This window comes from Haliaeetus albicilla, chromosome 10, assembly GCF_947461875.1.
Source record: "Haliaeetus albicilla chromosome 10, bHalAlb1.1, whole genome shotgun sequence".
Classification (NCBI taxonomy): Eukaryota; Metazoa; Chordata; class Aves; order Accipitriformes; family Accipitridae; genus Haliaeetus; species Haliaeetus albicilla.
In genome coordinates this window covers 38,786,631-38,808,716 of record NC_091492.1, presented here as the reverse complement: position 1 = coordinate 38,808,716, position 22,086 = coordinate 38,786,631, and the positions used below count along the sequence as shown (strand labels likewise).

Here is a 22,086-nt window from a genome sequence, read left to right as displayed (position 1 = left end):
GCGCGGTGGGTGACGGCTGCTGTTTGTTGTTGTCGGCCAAATGCTGCATCCTCCCCCCGCTAAGAGGCTCCGTATGGGATCCCAACCTGGGGCTCGTGAATTAAGTGGCTTTTAAGCTCTGCAATAAAAAGCCATTTGACTTGAAGAATGTTATTATTCCTGGAAGGGGGTTTGCGCTGCTTGCTTGGATTTGCTTAAGGTGAGCCAGTACATATGCTAACCAAGGAAATGCACTGCGGGAATCTCCTGGGAGGCTCACCAAGGACCAAATGACAGACACCCCCATGCTGGGCAGTGGGGTCAACCCGAATGAAGCAACGAGTCTGGCTCAGCCCAGCTGTCCAGCTACAAGGCGATTCGAGAGCCCCAGCCCAGCTGGGGACAGAAACGCTGCTCCCCAGGATATCCTCATGCCTCTCCGCAGGCAAGGAGCCTCCCCGGGTCCCCAGTGAGCCCCCACGGGGACAGGCGGACCCTGTCCCGCGCCGTGCACGTAAGGACTCGCTGCTGACACCAGGCACCGCAGAAGGTGCCGGCGAGCAGCTGGCGCAGGAGGTCGATCTGATGGCACCAGACAGGGAGTTTGGCTTTTGCCAGCTGAGCGCATCTCTCTCCCTCCGGCACCTGGAAATCAGGGAAGCTCTTACTGAAACCAGCTGGTAGCTTCTTCCGCAGAGCCAGAGGGTGACCAAGCGGGTAAAAGCGCAAAGGCCACATCCTGGGCCGGGGGAGAGGGGACCCTGCGCCCCTGGGAGGACCCGCCGTAGCTTTTGAGAGGCGTGGGGAGATGGGGCACTTTGCCGCGCTGCAGGGAAGCGGCATTGCAGGTGACTCTCCCGAGCCTGCGGCTGCTCACTGGGACGTGGCTGTCTGTGGAAGAACTGCAGCGTTGGCAAGAAAGCATTTTTCTGTCATTCCCATCTGCATTGAAGCAGTGTCAGACAAGGCTTAAGGCTGCAAAAAACAGTAGGAGAAACCAAAATAAACCAGGATCTTTATTTCCCATAGGAGATCTACCTAGATCCCATTTATAGTCCATTTGCCCTCATCCTTATGTAACTCCTCTGCAGCAGAGGAGCAGAAAACACAGAGAAAATAAATAATTTGCTGCAAAGAATTAGTGCTAGAGACTGACTCACATCTAGCAATGCAAGCGGATAACCTGGGGCTCGCTGAATACGCTGCAGAGAACAATGAATGCTGAGATCAACGTGTGTCGTGCCTGTACAAACTGGCCCCAGGTAACGTGACTAAAGTGGAGCCACTGGTGTGCTTGAAAGAGATGCACAAAAAACACACTTTAGAGTTTATTTTATTGCTCTTAATGGCCTGCCTTCCGCATGTCTCATTTCCTTTTATTGAAGCTGTCAGAGAGGCATTACATTATCTCACATGCGTGCAAAAACAGCGCTTCAGTCGAGCTCATACAGACTTTTAAATGCCACAGCTGAAGAAAACAAGACAGTGGGAACTGCAAAGGGAGGAGGCGGCAGCAGAGTCCAGAGCACACACCTACGGGCAAAATTTCCAAAGGCTTCACACAAACAAGCCAAGCCGCAGTCTCTTAACCAGAGACAGGCGAGCAAGGAAACTAAAGGTACTTTTCTAATAAGCCAGATGATTCACTGAAGAAGGGCAAGGAGTCCTGTTGCAACAGAAGGCTGATGAGTAATTAATGGCTCGTCCTAGGCACAAGTCTGAGTCTTTTACCCCAGTGCAGAGCCGTCTGCCAAATCAGCTCTACCAACAGGCCCATGGGGCAGCAGTACTTGCAACACTACTCTGAAGGTTTGAAAAAAAGAACATTACACCCATATTTGCAGGGGAGTTTCCCTGTACTGCCCAGTTCTCCTCACTTACTCATACTCACCGCAGCACGGTTTTCATCCTCATTAGCACCCTGTGACAAGAGGGAAATACAACCCCACTTCAAAGATAAAGAAACAGATCTAACCAAGTAGCCTGTGAGGGTGATGTATTACTTTCTCTTTTCTTGTTAGCATGGCACTGGCAGCCATCACGGCGGGGTACCAGGAGGACTGCCTCGCAGAAACTACCACCCCCAGGGTCCCCACACTCAGGATTCAAGGCACCGAACTCCCTAGCCAGCCTTCTCATCTGATTTCCAAGATGCAGAAAACAGTGGTGGCAAAATCAACTACTAATGGTCAGAGACAGAATATTTTTCTCAGCCCCAGAGGACGGCCTTTTACAGCTGACCTGCCTTCACTCAGCTGGCATTTGGACAGCAGGAAATCACAATGTTCTGGGGTTAAAAACAATCTCCTCCACATTTTTTTCCCCAACCAGATTTCTTTTTAGTGAGTCACTCGCATCCACATGCGTGTCATGCACAGCAGGTATAAATCACTCCTGGCCAGGGTGCTATCAGAGGAGAGGCTAATAGAGTATTATATATATATACTGTGGTGAAGTCTGACCTTTATTTAAACGCTGCACATCTCACACCCATCCTGTGAAGCCGAGGGGAAGTACTTGGCTGCTCTGCACATATTGTAATTGTGGTAACAAAAGCAGTTGGCAATATACTATTTAAATAAGGAAGTAGTCATTGTAGTCGAGTTTTACAAATTTGTAGGGTTACTTTTCAAAATCATTTTAACAATAATAAACATGGCTCGACACCTCTACGCTACGCACACGCACAGTGCCAACCTGGTACCCAACCAGACCAGTGCACAGCCTTTCCCGGTGTACCCGCACACCGGTCCTGATGCACTGGTGGTCACAAACCCACCCAGGTCTGCTCATAGACAACATCTTGCTACACACACGTATGGGCACACAGAGAGAAAACCATCTGGCGTACATGCTAAATGATGGCTAAAAGATGCACCTCGCTGCGTAGTGATGGCTGCAGGCCACACAGCAGTTTATTTAAAGTGTTACAAGAAAACATTCCCTAAATAACACCTAGGAACGTGTCTATCCTCCCTGAGAAGCAAAGAGCCTGTCTCTAACAAGACCCCATTGCCAGGGCCACTCTGTCACTTGGGCAAACAGGGGATGCTTGCCCCTTCTAACACAAAGATAAAAAGAAATCCTCTTTGCAAGGCAGCACACAGGCTGCTCACTGGCAGAACAGCTCCTCCCCACGATGGGAGCACAGAGGTAAGGGAGGTGAAACTGCTCTGATAACTAACCATGGAAGCAGATCCCTGCAGACTCCCAAAGAGCGGCAAGATGACTTCACCGGCCAGCCTGGGAGGTGCCGAGCGCGCCAGAAATGCAGCACGCAGCTCAGTGCCTACAGGGTATCAATTAAAGTATACGCCTGATGAGCAATGCCAGGCTGGTGAGAATTTTCTGTTGACGAAGCTCGCTCAGAGTGTAGCACAGTAACCACAACTATAAATTATATTCTCCAGGGGTGGCAGGGGGTGGAAGGAGGAAGAAGTTCACAGTGAAAGGTTTCCTTTCCCTTGAAAGGAAGAGGTCAGAGTGACACAGCCAGCACTGCTGTTAGTGGCCCTGTTGCTGACAACCACAGGCCTTTGGAAACGCCCAGAGCAGCCCCCCACATTCTGTGAACAACCTCCCTCCACAACCGGCAGAAAGAAGAGTGTTTCACTAACCTCCAAATCTAGGGGTGACAGAAGAGGGACGGGCACAGGGGACATGCAGACACAACACACAGCCTTGCTGCCGCTTTTCCTGCACGGGACAAATTCTTCCCTGCCTGCAGGACCCACTGCTGCGCTCCAGACACACCTGTGTTGCTGTGTATTTTACTCTCATACGCTGCTGGAAGGAAGGCAAGACTCTAGCTTTAGTTTGACTATACTAAGTGAGGAAACTGCTCAAGGGGACACCAGGATCGCTTGTTTTGCTCGTCTTTGCAATAATTCCCTACAGCTTCTTGGCCGCCTGGATGGCCTCACCTCAGCCCCTATGTCCTTGCACGCAAGTCCTGGGAGGAAGGAATTTTGGCAACTGCCAAACGCGAGATGCAAACAGCCTGGGACTGAGAGTTCGGCAGCTCTTTAAATACTGCTCTTGCAGCTCCTGTGCTTTCCTACTCCTGCCGTGAAAAAAACCACTGCGGAACACATTGATTCAGCCAGACCCACACTGACATGGCCGGGGCAGCCACCAGTTTAGCCACTGCTTGTGAAATACGGTGAGGGTTGTTGTGCAAGGAGACAAGGAAGTGGAGGTGTCCCATGCTACCGCTCGCAGCAATACCTCTTTGCCTAGCGTAGGCAAGGCTTCAAAAGGTCAACACCCCAGAGCAAATGTGATCTCATTTACAATTTTCTTTCAGTTTTTTCATTGGGAAGGGTCTTCCCCGTTCACCAGCAGGCGTAAGGGAACAGAGGGTACTGGCTCCACTCTGCCACGGTCCCATGGGCATGTCCTGGAGCCCCCTGTGTATTGTATTCTGCGGAGAAGGCCGAGTAGCTCATTGCCCTGTACTGGCTGTGGGAAGGCACCATCCACTGGCCGAGGCTTTGCTCGGTGCCGTAGGGACTGTACATGGGTGCTCGGGCCCCGGGTTTCCCGACAGAGTCTAGAGCCATGTTCACCACTCCTGTGTAGTCCTGGGGAGGAGGCAGAGGCGGAGGGAGCGGAGGCAGGTTGGTGAAGCCCTCCGGGAGCTGTTTGGAGTCGTGCTCGGGCACTGTGGTCAGATCCAAGGGGTGGCACCTTGCCCGGAAATCGTTCAAGGTTGCGGCATCGCGGGTGGGAAGCTGCTGGCTGTCCCCAGCTTCGTGGAACCTGAGCCCCGAGGGCAGAGAGAAGAGCGAGTCAAACCTACCGCAGCGGAAAACCGCTGCAAACCCACACAGATCCCCTGCGGAAAGACAGGGCAAGGTCTTAGCATGCCCTCTTCCCCTTGCGTACTGCTTCACCTTATCGTTAGTGGGGATTTTAGTCCAAGCCTCGCTATCACTCACAGAGAAACTAAATGCCAGAGAAGGTAAGCCCAGACTACACTAGTTCTGGCTCACTAGAACTCATGCCCAAATTTGCAATGATAAGAAGGAGGGAAAAAAATCACCGGAGTCTTGCCACTCCTCCAACACACTTCCTCCAAAGGACGGGCAAGCTCTGAGGTACACAGAGCTGGCTAGGGGAGCATTTCAGGACAGGGAAGTAAAGAGCATTACTAAGACATGAGTATGCCCGGAATCAGTGGGTTTGAAGTAACACAGAAAGGCTTTGTAGTGGAGTTATCTCCATGCTCATCTAGCACCTACCACCCAGGTATGCTGGCCGAGAGAAAAGCATTCTTCCTTACTCCCACTGGCTGATTTTCTTAGGAAATACCCAGTAGAAGAGGAGGAATCCCACCAATTAAAGGGTGGCTTTGGACATGAGCGCCAGGAGGCACGACTCACCGATATGTCTGGTAGGATGGTGTAGGCACTTGCTGCTCTCTGGCCAGACCTTCCCTCTGGTCAGCAGGCACCGGTGACGCCGCAGGAAAGGCATGGCTGCCATTCTGCTCCGAGACCCAGAAGGGGTATCCGCTGCTGACCACGACGGGGTTACTCTCTTCCTTCACATCTACATTCTCATCTTTCTCAAAATCTGACTCACAGCGGGGAAAAGAAAGAATGGAAAAAAATGAGAAGGGGGAGGAGAGAGCCAGAGCTCACAGTGGTCTACTGGCAGCTGCATTAACTGCAGGATGGTGGCAGGAAACACACTAATACCTCTTCTGCAGTCAGACTGTCTGAAGGGACTAGCCCTTTCCAGCTTTATTCTGCCCTTACACCGTGGTGTTCGGTCCTGCCCTGTCCTCTCCTTAGCTGTGCTACTGCCTTTTGCTACTGAAAGCAGCACCATGAACTGGAGCAAGGAATGATCAAAGTTAAAAAATAACCTAACAGAAAGAGTAAAGATTTTTTTTTTAATGGTATCAGTTCCCACATCTGCATCACAACCCAGCTGCACAAACAGCACTGCTGGCACAACTGCACTGATGAGAACCAAGAAGAAAGCAACGGGTGATACTGCAAGCTCATACCGCTATTGAAGAGAATGTTATGAAAGCACAGCCTACAATCACACATGCTCACAAAGCACGGCCAGGCTGGGAGGCTGGTGAGAGAGCTGATGAGTAGTCAATAATGACAAGCGACTTGCGAGCAGTCTCCTGTGGATCATTCCCAGAAAGAGAGTCAGAGACTCAAAGCCATACACAGCACTCTTTAGGGCCTCCACCCAGAGAGGGGGGCTCGTTGCTGTTGCTGTTCCTTTCTGTGGCCCGCGCACTGTTTGGAAATCATTCCCTGCGTTTGTTGTGATCAATATTACCACATTCCTCAGCACCAGACTCCTTTTCCTCGGGGAGCTTCCTCTTCTGGCCTTTGGCTGGACTAGGCTTCTGGCATTTGGCTCGTCCTTCCCTGGAAAGAAACAAGACATGAGGGTAGCTTGTATGTAAGCTTTTAGCCTAGATAAAATACACAAGGGATGCTGGACAAGCCCTGGAAGACAAAAAGGTGGGCTGAACCTCTCTGACATTCTGTGACTTGCACCTCTCCTAGCAAAGCACCCTTGGGGAATACGCTTGCCATAGTCCAATTACAGGGTTATCCATGCCGCCCGCCATCAGCGTGCGCTTCCAGCAAGAGCCCTCGCCCTGCAGGATACTGGGGATAAATCTGTAAAGGGATTGCCCACTTCATGTTTGTACAAAAGGCACAGTCAACATGGAAACTCAGCACCAGAGGTTTTGGTACTGAGTTTGTAAGTGTAGTCTGATGTTGGATATACATACGATGCACAAAGGTAGGTGTACAGTAGGGTGGGTCTTTCGCTTGAAAGCAGATTTTCCTAAATGGAAAATGAGTCTAAGCTTAGTCAGAAATGATCCTATTAGGAGGAGAAAGAAAATCCATGACATTTTCAAAGTTTAAGTAAAATACAGTCAGTTTTGGCCTTTTTCATCAGGAAATGAGATTTTTTTCAGCCATAAAACAACACAAACCAAAATCTCAGATATTTTCATAACATTTTCTGCTTGGAAAGAACCATTTTTTCCTTCTCTATCGCCAAGGTATGGTTGCATTTCAGTTGGTTTTTTGTTGGTTTGGTTTTTTTTTAAATCTCATCCACTAGCTGCCCTCAGACCAGACAGAAGATCTCGCTGGTATTGGTATCCATCTTTCCTCTTGCAGACAAAAATCTCTTGTTGGAAGAGATGCCTTTCCACACACAGGGAAAGGAGATGAGGGAGCCTCCAAATGTCAGAATCAAGCTGATCTCAAAGAGACACAATGATCTACTGCGGACTCCTGTTATCACTGCTATTCACGTGTCAGACTCCAGCCTAGCTCCAACTTGCAAGGGCGTGCAGGTCTCAAATTTGTCACACTTCCCACATTTCTGTAGGAAATCCTGTATCTCCTCCCACTCCCCAAGTCTCCTGGGAGGAGGCTGCACAGTGGGACATCATTCCCCGATACAGGCAAACGCAGAGTGCACAACGCAGCAGGCTCTGCAGAGCTAGCTGGTATAGTTTTGCTCAATGGCCTTGGGTAAAATTCACAAGTGAACTCCAGTTATAAATAAATTCAGATGAAAAAAACAGTTTACCTTCGAGTGTTCTTCCCATGCTCACGGAAACCTTTAGCAAATGGATTGTTGTCAATCTTGAGCTTTGTAATCTTAAAATAAAAGGAACAAGATTCAGTATCATGGTGACTGGCTGGGTTCTCTGTTGTTTCAAGACCTTCACCTCAGTATTTATCACAACAGCTTGTCTGAGGGTTTTGAGCATATCCTTGCCACAATATCTGAGCTCTCCCAGCAGCTCCCATTATTGATTAGGAACTGACAGACAGAGAGAAGTGACTTTGCCAGGGTCAGCAGAAATTTGGGTGGGATTCATCTGACTAGAGAAATATACAGGGTCAGTATCTATATTTGGACTTTTGCCCATACTTTTTACTGCATTTAGGGTTCTGTTAATCACCGACAGTGCACTTAATACAATTAAGGTGCATGATTCATCTCATCCCAGAGTAGAAGTTCTCCACAGGAACCATAATGTGCCTATTTCTTTCCACTGTCCATCACAGGCGCCCAGGGTGACTAGCTTGGAAGGAAACACCTTCCTCTACAAGATTTCTAAAGACAGAGTAGCAATGTGTCCAAGAGCAGTACTTGCACACTGTACCTGCTCATTCTGGTAGGCAGTAACAGAAGTGAAGACAGTCTCAGGAAAGCTGAAGACTTGGAAGATGCTCCAGCGGACACTGAAGAGGTCATCTGCCTGCACAATGTGGAAGCGAGGCTTGTAACGGTGCATGGAGTGGAGGATGATCTGACACAGAGACAGACAAAGGAGAAAGTTTTATGTGCAACCATTGCCAACACACCGTGCAAAGTCTCCCGTGGAGACTCCCAGGACATCCACTTCAAACCAGGGATGCCTGCCCGGGAATGTTGTCCCCACCATGCCTCTATAGTGACAGTACAGACAAAAGCCTTCGCTCGCAGGTAGTTAAGAGAGCACAAGGGCTGGGCTGAGGAAGGAAGAGAAGCTACTTGAGTATGTTTTAACTTCCACGTGATCTAATTTCTCACAAATCTCACTTACGTCCCCTAACATCCATCTGCAATGAATTCCAAGAGAGCACAGCACAAAGGCCAGCTACAACCTACATGCCCATGTTGATCCAGAGTGTTGTTGGTGAGCTTCAGTTTTTGGAAGGAGACAGGTTCTTTCATCCAGTGGCTGCCAGGAGCTGGGGAATCTGGGTGGACGTAGGTGCGACAAGGGAGCTGGGGCTCTGCTTTTCCAGCAACTTCCCACTGATCTTTATTCCACTGTGAAGGGAAAGACAGAGATCTAGAGCTTAGCAAAAATTACTTTCATTATAGGAAAACTCCAGCAACTTTGCTTCACTGTTGATCTAGTGGGCTCCTCTCAAGCACAGTCCTGACAAGAAGTAGATTCTCTCTTATAAGCCATAATCTTGTTACCAAAACAGCTCCAAGTTTAGGCCTCATTTTTCCTCCCTTTCTCCCAGTGGCTGTCAGAGAAGTCTGACGTTAATCATGATTAAGACTGTACTGCTTACAATGAAAATTTGTTACCTTTCCAGCTGCTCCCCAAGCAAAACTGACAAATAACTCGAGAGAGGCATAAAATCCACCAATTACTTCTGAACTTTGTCCACAGACAAGGTATTTATCAGCCTGGCCAGTGAAGCATAAAGATTAATCTATTTCAGATGAAGATGGAAGGACAGCATAACTTCTATTATTTCAAGTACCTACCTTGTACCTGAAGTTGTCCATTGGCACAAAATCTACCAGCATGAGGTACTTGGCATATGGGATTAAGCCAGAGACTTTGATTTTGCATTGTGGAAACATTCGTCTGAAGGAGAAATGAAATACACAGTATAAGGATTTCTCTATGAAGTGGATATTGTCTAATATCAAGCAGCAGGTCATGTTTACTCACTACTGTGCAAAGTTCTGGTAGCAGTATTTCTACAGGCCAGCTATTGAACATTTTTACCATTTTACTGATGTATTGTCTAATCCTATGGGCTTAGGTAGAATAGGCACTAACAGGGCAGCAGCCACTGAAGGCCTGACATTGTTACTGCTTTTGTTCTGATTCCTGTAACACAACAGTGGGAATCTTAAAGTATTCAGAATTTGCACATAGTTCCTAGCCTTCTGCAGCTATCACAGACCTGGAGGATAGATTAGAGCATTTTCTAGTGTGGGTAGAAAACGTGCTCTCATCTAAGAGCACATCTGGCTTTCCATTCCAGTACTCCCTGCCACCACTTTCATCTTCTGACTCTGCAAAAAAGCTTTGACACCTACCTCCCTACCCAAAGGGATTATTTCGGCTCACAGCAGCTTTGACATAATACATTACAATTTCACAATTTCATATTCTTTCACTGCAAGCTCCACAATGCATGACTCATTTAAACTTTAGAGTAGTCTGCACGCACAGATCGTTACTATTCTACACCCTGTTCTTGTCTGCAAATGCACACTCAAAACCAGGTATTTACTGCTCAACTGCTGCTGCCTGTGACAGGCAAAGGAAGCCCAGGGCACTTTCCAGAGCAACCTCGCAATGCAGCAACAGGAAGAACATCAGTGTTAAGTGTTGAGATAAGAGTACAGAAGTTTTCTCAGCACATCAGCCCCACGGCGACCTTTTGCACTTCGCAGCGTGGCCTTCTACGACATCCTGAAAGTGCAATTCTTCTGCCGGGGCAGGCAGATGTGCATAATTGGCTACAAAACTAGTTTAAGAAACATCATTCAAAAAATGAGCACTCGGCTATTTCGACAACAGCGTGGAGGGGTGCGGTGTGGGCAGCTCTCCTGCTTCCCCTCACCTGCCAGATTTGGTGATGATCATCTCAGTTCCTATCTGATGAAACTTCATCCAGAGACCCATGTCCTCGAGGGTGACCACAATGGAGCTCTGCGGGTAGGGCTCCAGGCTGGGGGAAGGCAGTGCCTCACACGGCGCTTTCACGTCTACCAGGAAAGAGAGAAAACGGTAACTTCAGACAGGCAGGAGGGGAGCCGGCACGAAGCAGCCCCCTCCTGCTGAGGAACAGGGTCCTGGGACGCAGCGCCCGCGTCGGCCCTCCCAGTACCCTCCAGTGCCAGCTCCCTCCAGTACAGGGAGCTACAGAATTTCACACGCTGTTGGGGTCTGTACGTCTGGCCATCACTCCTCCTGTCTGGCCACGGTACCTCTCAGCCCCAAACCACCGCACGGTGCACAGTGCTGGTTCAGCTCAGGGAGCCGAAGGTCCCAGGTGCTGCCGAGAGCTAGGGAGCCTGTGCCACAATTAAATAAAAGCCATTCTTTTTCTTCAAAAGCTTTTTGTTACTTAGTAGGCTCAGAAGGCATAAAGGCTTTTCCAACAGTTTTGTTTTTAACCGATAAATTCATTTGTAAAGATTTGTGTGTTGTACAAACACAACCTGACTTCCTTTGTTCCAAATCTCATACTGGCAGGTAGCCACAATCCACTGTCATTCCTGTTCTGGTATGATCAGAGTTACACAAAGCATTTTACCCAAGAGAATAAAACGAAAGCTGAAAAGATTGAAAAGATTTTAAGTGTACCAGCGGGTAGTGGGAGAAAACGACAGATAGGTGGTAGCAGAGGTGAAAAATCTCTCCAGAGGACAAAGAAGGGACAGACGGGAGACCCAAATGTAAGTGAAGGCAAAAAAGGGAGGTGACAGCCAGACCATGGAATATTCTGAAAAGAGGACGGCTGGTCTGAACTGGACTTTGGAGATGGAGACCACTGAGGAGCTGCCTGCAATATGCCTGCACTTTCTGTTACAGGCAGAGGACTAACTACAGTCCTGGGGAAGAGGAAAGGGAAACTATTCTGGAGGAACTGCCTTTGGTGTCGATGGTACCCACCACTTCTGAAAGCTGTTTGGATTAAAAACCTCCTATAGGCGCTCCTAACTATGTTGTAACACACACGAGAGTGCTGCTGCCATACTGAAAAGCCCAGGCAAAAAAAAAAAAAAAGTTTCATTTTAGATCAAAACTTGACCTGGTATAGCTACTGGTGGACTGATTTCACACCCAGTAAGGCTTTACAAACACTGCCCTGTGGTCTGAACGAGGTATTGATAAGCCTGCTCGACTTGGGTCCACTCACAGCCGCAGTGCTGTCCTCAGTCCAGTGCCGGCTGGCCACTTCTGCTGGGCGATGCATTATCATGCACAGCTATTTGTTTAAAAGTGAGGTTTTTCTGCCTCTCAGCCTGATCGGCTCTTATTCAGAGCATATCAGAAATAAGGGACTTTTCACCTTGTTACAGCTTTCCTGAGTAATGTCTTTAAAAGAACGAGCATAAAAGGTAGACAACTATTTCCAGAGGAATTAGCTTTTTTCAGAAAGCGACATCTTTCCACAAAAACAACCCAATGCGAGTCTCAGGGGTTCTTCCCACAGTATTAGGAAGTAAAAACCATTTAAATGTAATTTTGTCAGTTTGTAAATGTCTTTAGGCATTTTAAAAAAATATCCTCTTACCCTTTTTTCTGCTTTGATCCAACATTAATGAACTGGCTAAGAAGTGACACCTAGTTTGCTCACTAAGATTAGCCTGTTAACATCTTCTTACTAAAGCTTCCCCCATATCCTCTTGCAAAGACATGAAAGCTGCCATGAGATGATGCATTCGGTAGCTCAGTGCAGCACGTGTATCAAAAGGAGTTACAATAAAATTGGGCTGATTTCCCACTGGAGTCATTGAGTCACAAATACATGTAAACAGATTTTGATTAGCTAGACAGATGCTTACTCCTTCCCCAAATGAATTTTACAATTAACATTTTTGTAAGCAAATTCCAGTGCCATTAAATGAGACTATTACAAGGCAGATCCCAGGAGTCCTTATCTAGGGGAGATTTCCAATGAAATCAAGAGGAATTGAAGTGAAAGGAGTTCAATACTGAATTAAAAATCAAAGGCAGATGCTATAATCTGCTTTTTACCAAAATGAGTCCACAATGCACCTGTATGAGCGAAAAGCTACAGGAGACAGGGAAAAAGAGCTGCACATACAATAAACATTGCAGCAAAGATTTTAAAATGTAGTTAATGCCTTTCACCCTGCAGGGTTTTTGTGCACAGTCTGAGTCTGAAAAACAGGACGTTAACAGTTTGCATGGGGATCTGGACCCCAGCAATGGTGTGAGCTTGCTAATGGATCCACACAGCTGACTACACAGTCATGTGCAATCGGCTTCAGCGGGATTCTGCAGCGGTGTGTCCATTTGTAGGAACCACTTTGGATTTTCTTCGCAGAGCCAAAGGCTGCCTTGCAAGGCACTTCAAATTCACTCCTAGTTTGTGCCTGTGTAACTAATGCCAAGACTCACGCACACATCTCCCCCACAAAGATGCCTGCATGTCGGAACTACAGCACGAAGAGGTTTGTGGCAGGGTGTCCAAGCACTGAACTGAACTTGTTAAAGCTGTACTTCTGTTGTTTCCTCTTCTATGTAACTTATTTTTTATTTTAAGTATTATTTGAAAGAGATTTAAACATTTTCCAAGAATTTTAGTTCTAAGCTATTTTAGAAGTATTATTATCATCACGTGGCACATTTTAAAACATATTCTTTATGCCAAGATGAGGTTGAAAAGGAAGATAGCTGCTATGATAAAGCCACTGAAAATTAAGAGATCTTCACTCTATTCCATGCTTGATTTTAAAGTCCCTCGACAAATATGAGCAGTTTGTCCTTCAGTTTCTGTACCTAGAATAGGCTGTACATATCTTTTTCCTATCTTGAAGGTGGAAAGGAAAGAAAAAGAAATGAGAGTCAATTCAGTAATGCTTGCAGAGGGGATAAGATCTTTGCATAGAAGATGCCGAAGTATAAAGTATAATCCACTCACTTAAAGCGGTCCCTCAATTAATTATCAATTACTGAGACAACGTTACGATGTCAGAAAATTTGTTGCAGCCTTCCCAAAATGTATGGGATAGTGTTTGCAATACTGGGAAAACTCCAAGAAGGCAAAAGGTACGCTTCTTACCTTCACTAAAATCAGTTATTATTACATTTATTGCTCTTATCTTCTGAGTGAAGAAGTTCAACGCTAACAGCTATCCAGTGTCCACCAGGAAGAAATGCACGTCAATATATAAAGCTATCTGAGAAATTAATCTTGCCAACAACCAAAACAAAACCACGTTCTCTGATCTTATAAATGTCAGTAGAAACACCCCAGCCCTCTGGAGGGAACATCATTTCTCAGAACCAGAAAGCGTTTTGGCAATAACAAAAGTATGTGTTTCTGCGAATGCAATGGCTTCACCTCTCATATGCACCCAGTCATCACCTGGAATAATTCTGCTGTGTGGGGTCACACACCAGAAACAACTCAATAAGAAAATGAGGCGACTTCTGCAATAGTTGGAATTTTTAACATGATAAAATACCGTAATACAGTCTATATTTTTTCGTTGTTGCTCTTTTGCTTTTCAACTCAAAATTCTCTTGCAGTGGCAGAAATCAGTACAAATCAGATCAACACAGTACAGATTGCTTTATAAAAACCCGAAACAACAGTGAAGGTGGAAATTATTGGAGTCATTGCACATATATTTTGCTTCTGAATGAAATAACACCTTGTGGAGGTAGAGAAAGGAAGCTGAGAATACCCAGCCACCTCTAATGTGTACATAGGAACTGCATACCTAAACTAGGTCAATAGTTGTTTCCTTCTGATGTAGAGTAAAACTCAAGACTAAATTTGGGTTTCAGTTATACTGACAAATGCAGTGCCTCTGGACTGGCCCTTAGTTTCCCAATGCATATCTGTCACTGTGCCCAATCCGATCACGCCCCACGCAGAAGAGGTTAACGGCGTGTTATCAGATGGACTGATGAAGAAAAACATAAATAAAACCCTAAGGAAATCACAAAAACCCTGTGTTTGGGCATGAACCTATTAGAGGTGAGGTATGCCTGCTTGGGGTTTATACTTCCAAAGGGCAGAGAAAAACCAAAAGAAAAAACAGATAGTTTGTATCAGAACTATCATTACCAATATAACAAATACTTCCAAACCTTCTGTGGCCTTCAGCCTGAAGGAACTCTACTTTGCAGACAATATACAAATAACACCTCTAGCCTTCAGTGAATGATCACACTGCACAAGGTGATACAAATAAGGGAATTTTGGGCACAGTTGTGAGTAAACCTTTGCTACCTTACAAAAGGTCTTCCAAGGCTCACAAAGAACACTCACACCCACATTTTCCCATCTATTCCTACAAAAAAAAAAATCACCAAAAAACCAAAACATTTTAGAAAACCTCTCCACCCACACACAGACTCCTATAAATGCTGGTAACACAGACTCCTATAAATGCTGGTAACCCTTCAGGAGCACTTGTTCTTTTTCTAAAATGATTGTACACTCTGGGCATGAGTCTAGGATCTTTCTGTGCAATAAGGAAAAGAAAGGAGTCCTTTACTTACCTGGTAAAGCTTGCATTTTTCCATGTACTGTGGAGGCTAGGAGCTTGCACGGCCAAGAGAGTCACCAGAGTTCTTACAGGGCAGCCAAAATAGTCCAGTTCAAAAGCAGGTCTGATTTCCTGAAGCAAGCAAAAGCACTTCCTTCTGAGATCCAGTGTCAAGAGTGACGGGGATGAGGATGGGACTCCAAGCACAGCTAGCCAAGGTGAGTTCCTGTTTTATGGAGGCTAATGAGCAGGGAGGAGCTTCTCACCAGGGCTGTCCCCTTGCGATCCTTTGATGTCCAAAGGGACAAAGAGAGGAAGGATCTGCAGCAATGGCTGGGGCTAAGGGAAGAAAATCAAAGAGAATTAACATGGCTTTGACATACAGGAAACCCTACAGGGGAAATGCACCTTGATTTACTGCTAACGCACTTTTAAACAAATAGAGACAAGACCAAAAACATCAGTTGAAGACTTACCTACAAAATAAAACAATCCCTTAAACAGCAAGCAGGAAAAATCTCCTTCTGGTTGTTCCATGGATTTGATAGAATTTTCATCTCCAGAGCACAGAATCATTTTACTCTTGATTTCTGCTATCAGAATCAGGACTGTGTCAAGCCTGTTCCTTCCCAAGTGGGTGATTAACAGTCTGTGGTAAAGTTTGCTCTCACAACTGGGATGCTGCAGCAACGCACTCATTCACCAACAGATGCCTTCTCCATTTGATGAGATAAGGTTACTTACCTACCCAATCTCTGCAGTCACAGCCCTTAACCGCACAGTTAATTTTCCTCTTTTTCTACGGCGGGGTCCTCACCGCTGCACCCCATCTCTTCTGAAGCTCAGGGCTGAGGCTGCTCTACGTGCAGTATCTTTTCAGCTGAGCGTCACAACTGAAAGTTGCAATTGTTTAATGGCACAGCCATGCTAGCGTTATCATTTTACTGGAGCAAACTCCTTCGGCTGGCACCTTCCAGGGCTGTTGTAAGTGATCCAAGAGTCTCATGGTGGGTCAGGCACCGGTTTTAGGCCTTGTTCAAGGCACTGCTCTTACTGAAGGAAGGCTGAGCAGAAACTGAAGGACTGGAGCATTTTCCCTTAATTAGTTTATTCTGCAAGTGTCACCATTAGCTTTTGTACTTATAAGTGCTTACAAGTGCTAAGAGACAGCAATCAAGTCTCACGCTTCAGGGCACAGAACAGCCACTACACCTCGGTTAAGAAGGGAGTTCTATGCATACACATACAGAAATGGCTATACTAACATTTACAAAGGTCGGAGACGTTCAGAAAGTGGAGGTCAAAAGCAGGATATGGGTCTCAATGGGCCAGTGTTGGATCCTGCACAGCAAATTCAGGAGCTCTGTACATTTCAATGAGCTTGCTGTAAGGCTGCAGCTGATTCATGGTCTGGTTTTGCTCCCAGGAAAATGAACGGCTTTTTATTTTGTCAGTGATGTTATTGGGACATCTGATTTTTAGTCTGACATGCAAAACATATTCTGAATTTATTTAGTCAGTTCCTATACCCAGACAACATCCCTTTAGTTCTGTTTTTACTGCCGTTTGGAGCAGGCAGTGCAAGGACATGCAAAGAGGACAAAGGAGTTGAATCAGAGGAGGGACTGGCTCTCTTTCAAGGGTATATTGAATTGTAGGCACCCCAGTACTAGGCAGGGAGAGAAAAGCCAATGCCTAGTGTGGCAAGGAAGAATGTTTAAAAGAAAGGGGTTGGAGAGTTCGAGAAGTCCTGAGGAGGATTTTAGAGCAGGAGATGGTGCATTGGCTGCTGGCACCTTTGAAGGACCACATCCAGCCTTCCTGACATCCCTTTAAAACTACTGGATAATACAGAAGACCACAGGCTCTTCTCCTTCAGCTAACTCGGGGACATCCAGAGCTGGGGAGTCTCAGTACCACCGAGGAGAGGACTATCACGTGGTGGAGCAACATCAACTTGTAGCTCAACTGGAGATTATTTATTACATATGTGGAAAAATAAATCAGAAGGAAAAAGATAGCTGAAAATGGTATCAAGGTCAAATCTCCTCTGCTTGTACTTGCACAGCCACTACCAGACACAAACAAAACAGGATGCAGAAATGCTTTTTTGCTCTGCTACAAAAGGAAAGCCAGCATCAAACCTGCTCTCCCCCCACCCCATGTCCTGATTTTCTAATGCTAGTATTTTAATTGTAGAAAGTGGAAAAGACAACCATAATCAGAATCTGAAAAGGAAAAATAGAACAAAAATTGGGTCAGCTTCAAGCTACCAGCAAGATAGATCAACATCCCACACAGTTAGAAACTGCACAACAGCAGCAGTACTGGGAATTTCAGACTCTTCACCTGACAAGAGCGTGGGATGTGTATCATGACTTACTGCTTCTTCCACGCAAGTGTATGAGATGGTCTCCTGCTGCCACTCCATTTGCACACTGCTTATCAGCATGTCTAGAGAACACACATTTGCTCCAAGTACTCAAATCCTTTTGGCTTTTCCCAGCTGATTGATGGGGAAGGTGGAGTCATTAATTACCCATGACTAGTTAACAACTAGTTTTCTCCCTGCCATTCTAGTTACACTGCAAAGGTTTTAAAAGTAAAAAAAAAAAAAAAAAAAAAAAAGTGAATTTGTTACTATTGCTGGAAAGCGTGGCTAACAGGAGCAATCCCCAGGAAATTCATCACTAGCAAAGGGGGAATTTAGCACATTACCCTCTTGTCTGTCTGTCTGTGCAGCGCCCTCGGGCAGTTTACTGGGAAGTCAGAGGTGAATGTGCTGGTGTCTAACAATTCACTGGCAAATTGGAGGAGGCTGGGGGTGTGGAAAGGGACTGGAGAGATTGTGGATCTGACATGTGTAAGTCAGTGACATACACAGCTCTGCTCCAAGCTCATTTACAGCAGCAGGTAAAAATCCTGCTGTGCCTAGCTCTAACAGTAGGCTCTCCAGCTCCGCTGAAGGGGACGAGGTAGGGCAGCGCAGAAGGGAGGGGAGGTGTGATGACAAAAGCAGAGGCCAAGAGCTTTTGCTTTGCATCTCTTTGAGGAGGTGATTAGAAAGAAACATTCCCCTCTGGGTTTTGTAGTAAGGCAAATGTTTTCTGGTACTTCTCCTGCCTTACGGGAAGCTTTAACCCTTAACACTCAACAGGACCCTGTAGGGAACTGGTCTGCACACATACCACTCCCCATTCCTACCTTCTGAACTGGGAGCTCTCCAAGACAGGTAATCATCTTGCCATCTCTGGCTGGTGTCTGGGGCTCTCAGACTGCGGGAGAACAGATAACGTGTGTCAGCTAGCAGGAGGCTTCAGCTGGCAGAACCTGCGTCTGCAAGCGGCTGCAGAGGACGCACCACCACCTCTGTCCAGGCAGAACTTCCAGGACAGCATTCTGAGAGCAAGCTCAAGTGCAAGGCTTAAAGTTACTGCCTGGGAGACTGCTGAAATGCAACAGAATAATCTTTTGAAAGAAGGAGTCTTGGATTATTGCTCATGTGTATCAGCACTTGGGTGCAGTAACCAGTAATCCAACCCCTGCAGGCTTCCCTCTGCGCACACAGCTGTGACGAAGTGTTATCGTTGTCAGCTTTAATACAACCAGGCTGAAGCAAAGCAGTGTTGTCTGCCTGAGTTGGAGAAAAAATAACGTGGAGAAGTGCAAACTGCATTTAAGAGATACTCCCCTCTGAAACATGAGGATAGCCTTGCTGCCATTTAAATGTGACTCACTTGGCAGATTCCCACCTGGCACACATAGGCCACAGTTCCAGAGCGTCTTGGCAGCTCTTTACGAAGGATACTCTGCCATCTGCATGGGATGAACACTGAAAATGTGGAAAGACAGCGTGTCATTAACACGACCCAAAAGAAAATAAATAGATAGCCCTACACTGATAGCTACTTATTTTCATACTTAACTAAAAACATGAAGCAGCCTCAGATTCTCCAGACGGCTTCAGAATCCACGAACCTGCCCCTTAAATACAGCTGCAGCTCGCTGCGGAGCGAACGGGGCCTGACGATGCACACAGGGCCATGGGGAAAAGCCGTGTTTATCCAGAGAAAAAGCCTGATGAAACAACTGCTCCTACGGCTGTGCCAGCCTCGAAGCCTGTGACCCCTTGTCCTCGTTAGTGACCGATATCTCGGAGAAAAAAAGGAAATACAAGTGCAACTCCTCAGGCAGCACTGAGCTGATGGAGCGAACGGAGCAGGGTCGGTCAGGACAGAGCGGCTGAGCTCTGACGGCCTGAATTTGGCCAGCTTTATGAGCAAGTCTCTGTGGGCGGCTACAGGAATGGTAAAAGCCTGCAAAGTGTTTTGAGGTCCTCTGAGAAGTAGTAGACATAATTTCCTGTCATGTGGTGGCATAAGGAACAGTTCCTACCCAGTTCCTTACAGCAGCTCACATAATACAGCATTTTCTTCTGATGGTGGGAAATGGCACCTTTTCCCCCACTTTTTACAGTTGGGTTTGATTGCTTTGTCCTGGGAAAAGTTGTCTGGTGTCGTCAGGCATGTTACATGTGCATTGCCTTGCAGACGTTCCTACCCTGGGACCCATGCAAGGGACCCCGCAGAAGGCAGACCTCTGTAGGGCCGAAAACCCCATGCTAAGCCCCCAATTGTATCACCCCCAAATCTCCCCTGTGCTCTCAAGAAGCAAAAATCACATTTGGCGAAACAAAACGGTTGGAGAGGGCGTGTTGGTAACAGCTCGACGCTAATTCCCAACAGGATCCCCAGCCCGAGGCGCAGTGTGCTGTGCCACATGCCAGTGCCCACCCTGAAGGAGGCTGGATTTCAGCAGCGATGGGATCTGGTTTGGAAGGGAACGTAGGAAAGCGGCTCGTGTCAATGAGAAGTTGTACGGTATAAGTGTAACGCAAGGCCTTTCCTCTTGCAGGTTTGTGGATTGAGGTATCTGGCCACAAAGCTGTGCTCCTGAACTAAAGAAAAAGAGGATGCTCTCCTGTCTCCCCTTTATCATATCCGCCCTCCCCAGTCCTCCTGGAATATGCACCCTTCTCCCAGCAGTTCGTTAGCATTGAGACAAGAAGGGAAATACTTAGCAGCCACTTAACACCGAAGGCTGAGTTTGGCCTCAAAGGCTACAGTCCAGAGTCAAATGCAAAATATTTCTGTCTAGAGCTCTTTCAAGTTTTCACAGACTCCTGATGTTAGGTGCACTGTTTTCCTGTCAACCCATTGTGTTTCCCAGACGCAGCTCAGCACTCTGTCCCACTCAAATCCACAAAAAATTACATACTGAAAGGACTCTACAGCAGCAAGAAGAGCTTTGCAACCAGGAAAGGGCCACCGAGCAGCACGGTGCAAGCCCTGCCTGTCCTCTCCTGCCTGGGGGAAGGTTCTCTCCCTCCCCACACCTGGGGACACAGCAAACCCTGCCAGAACCCACTGCTCTCCATCAGGAGCCATAAAGGATCAGCCTTAGAAAACAGGCAGCAAATAGCTCTGGCTTAACATCCGTACATAAATACTTCTATATTTATGCACAAGCGCACACACTCATATGCAAAGGGGAGCATCACGCTGAGCTTGAATATTGCTGGCAGTTCACTTAACTATGAATTGAGACCTGAAAAAAATCCTGAGCAGAATGGATTTTGCTGAACAGAAGCCCAGCTGACAATGCTTCAACAACCTCAGTTAAAAAAGCTGAGGTTTTCAGGAAAAAGCAGCAGCTCAAACCCAGAAGCTTTTATCTAAACTTCTTGGACTTTTGAGATTGCAGATACACTGTCACGCTACTCTGGGTTCTGCAAAAGATTATTTTTGTTGGTGCATAAGCATTTGTAAAGCCATGAAATCCACAGGTAAAAAGCCAGATTTCAATCACACAAGTCAGTTTGCAAGTTATTTTGTTTTGCCAAGACAGATTTATTCTATCAGTTTCCTAAGAAAGTTTCCATATACTGTTCATCACAGCAAGGTTCTAATCAAAACAGGAAATCAATAAACAGTATAATTCCCAATCAAAGGAACTATCTTCAAAGAGCAAATTAAAACTGTTAAGATTTAAAGGTTTTGGAATTTAAAAATAAAAACTGTTGCAAGCTCTACGAGTAGAGCTTAGTTCCTCCAACATCACTATTGACTCTAAAGAATTTTTTGAGGAAGATAATTAACATTACCAGAAAGCATAAGAGAAGAGAACAATTAAACCATATGCAGTAGATTTTGATTCTTTAAAAAAGAACTATAAAAAATTATATAGCCATAAGATACGTACAACTGCGCATACATCTCACAGGAAGAAGGGAATGGAACCCACAGGATGTCCAACTAACCTATAGAGTCTGAGCTGAGCTACTTATAGGGTCTCCCATAAAAATCAAAATGAACGCCAAGACATTCATCTCACAAGACAGTTTTTGAAAGCTGATATAGAGCATTACGATGGGACATACAAAATCTGTAGGAAAGTCTGAAGTCAGTAACAAGGAGCTGGAAATATGCATTCATTTTAAGCAGAAAGTCCTTGGATAAACTCTGACCTGTACTTTTTCTCACCCAACTTGTTCATCACCTTGTAGCAAAATGATACTGGGGTCCACAGCAACAATATTCAGGTAAGAATCCTTCAACATCACCAATCATAGAAAAAAGCACCTGTCAGATTTCCTGGATTCCTCAAGTCAGCAGTGGGAGGAGGCTGTCATAAACATACATGAATTAACATAATCAATCACAGCTACCACTTTTTCCTGCAATCCCTAATCTGTCTAGATTTTTTCCTCCATTCTTCTCATATAGGCAAATTCCTCATACTCATCCTTTGCTGCAGTCATGGGCCAGGGTACAAGCTCCAGGCAGGATCACAGACCCACGGCTCCCTCCCCCTACCCAGCAGATTGTGAAATGTTTATGACCTGGCTCTTATGGCTCTAGAGGTGCTGAATGGCCTTTTCCCCCCTCCAAGTCTCAGCTCCTGATGGGCAGCTACAGACCAGCTTTTAGCCGGTTTGGTCCGTAGTTGTGGATTTTATTGCCCAGTTTGTCTCTTCAGCTCACATTTGTAAGCTCCAGAGTAGATTTTTCCCTGGGTAACACTCTGCAGCTCAAAGAACTC

General features: G+C 46.3%; 1 protein-coding gene across 2 annotated transcripts; it reads right to left on the bottom strand.

Moving 5' to 3' along the window:
- Positions 1-1,296: 1,296 nt before the first annotated feature.
- Positions 1,297-21,593, bottom strand: LOC104324088 (T-box-containing protein TBX6L). Of its 2 annotated transcripts, XM_009928059.2 has the most exons (11): positions 18,738-21,593; positions 18,190-18,260; positions 14,999-15,324; positions 10,353-10,497; positions 9,259-9,361; positions 8,641-8,805; positions 8,153-8,299; positions 7,570-7,640; positions 6,286-6,377; positions 5,364-5,556; positions 1,297-4,740 (listed from the first exon to the last, which is right to left on the bottom strand). In XM_009928059.2, the coding sequence occupies exons 3-11, from the start codon at positions 15,012-15,014 to the stop codon at positions 4,314-4,316; spliced, it is 1,359 nt and encodes a 452-aa protein (XP_009926361.2). In that variant the 5' UTR covers positions 15,015-15,324; positions 18,190-18,260; positions 18,738-21,593; the 3' UTR covers positions 1,297-4,313. The 2 variants fall into 2 exon arrangements, with proteins under 2 accessions (XP_009926361.2, XP_069651222.1); XM_069795121.1 differs by having other exon boundaries at positions 14,999-18,260.
- Positions 21,594-22,086: the final 493 nt, after the last annotated feature.

Bases quoted from the DNA above. Each gene is read 5' to 3' on its own strand.
- LOC104324088 (XM_069795121.1), bottom strand. The intron at 8,806-9,258 runs GTAGGTACTTGA...TTCCCTTCACAG, and splicing joins TGGACAACTTCAGGTACAAG to TGGAATAAAGATCAGTGGGA. The intron at 8,300-8,640 runs GTAGGTTGTAGC...TCTCTGTGTCAG, and splicing joins CTCTGGATCAACATGGGCAT to ATCATCCTCCACTCCATGCA.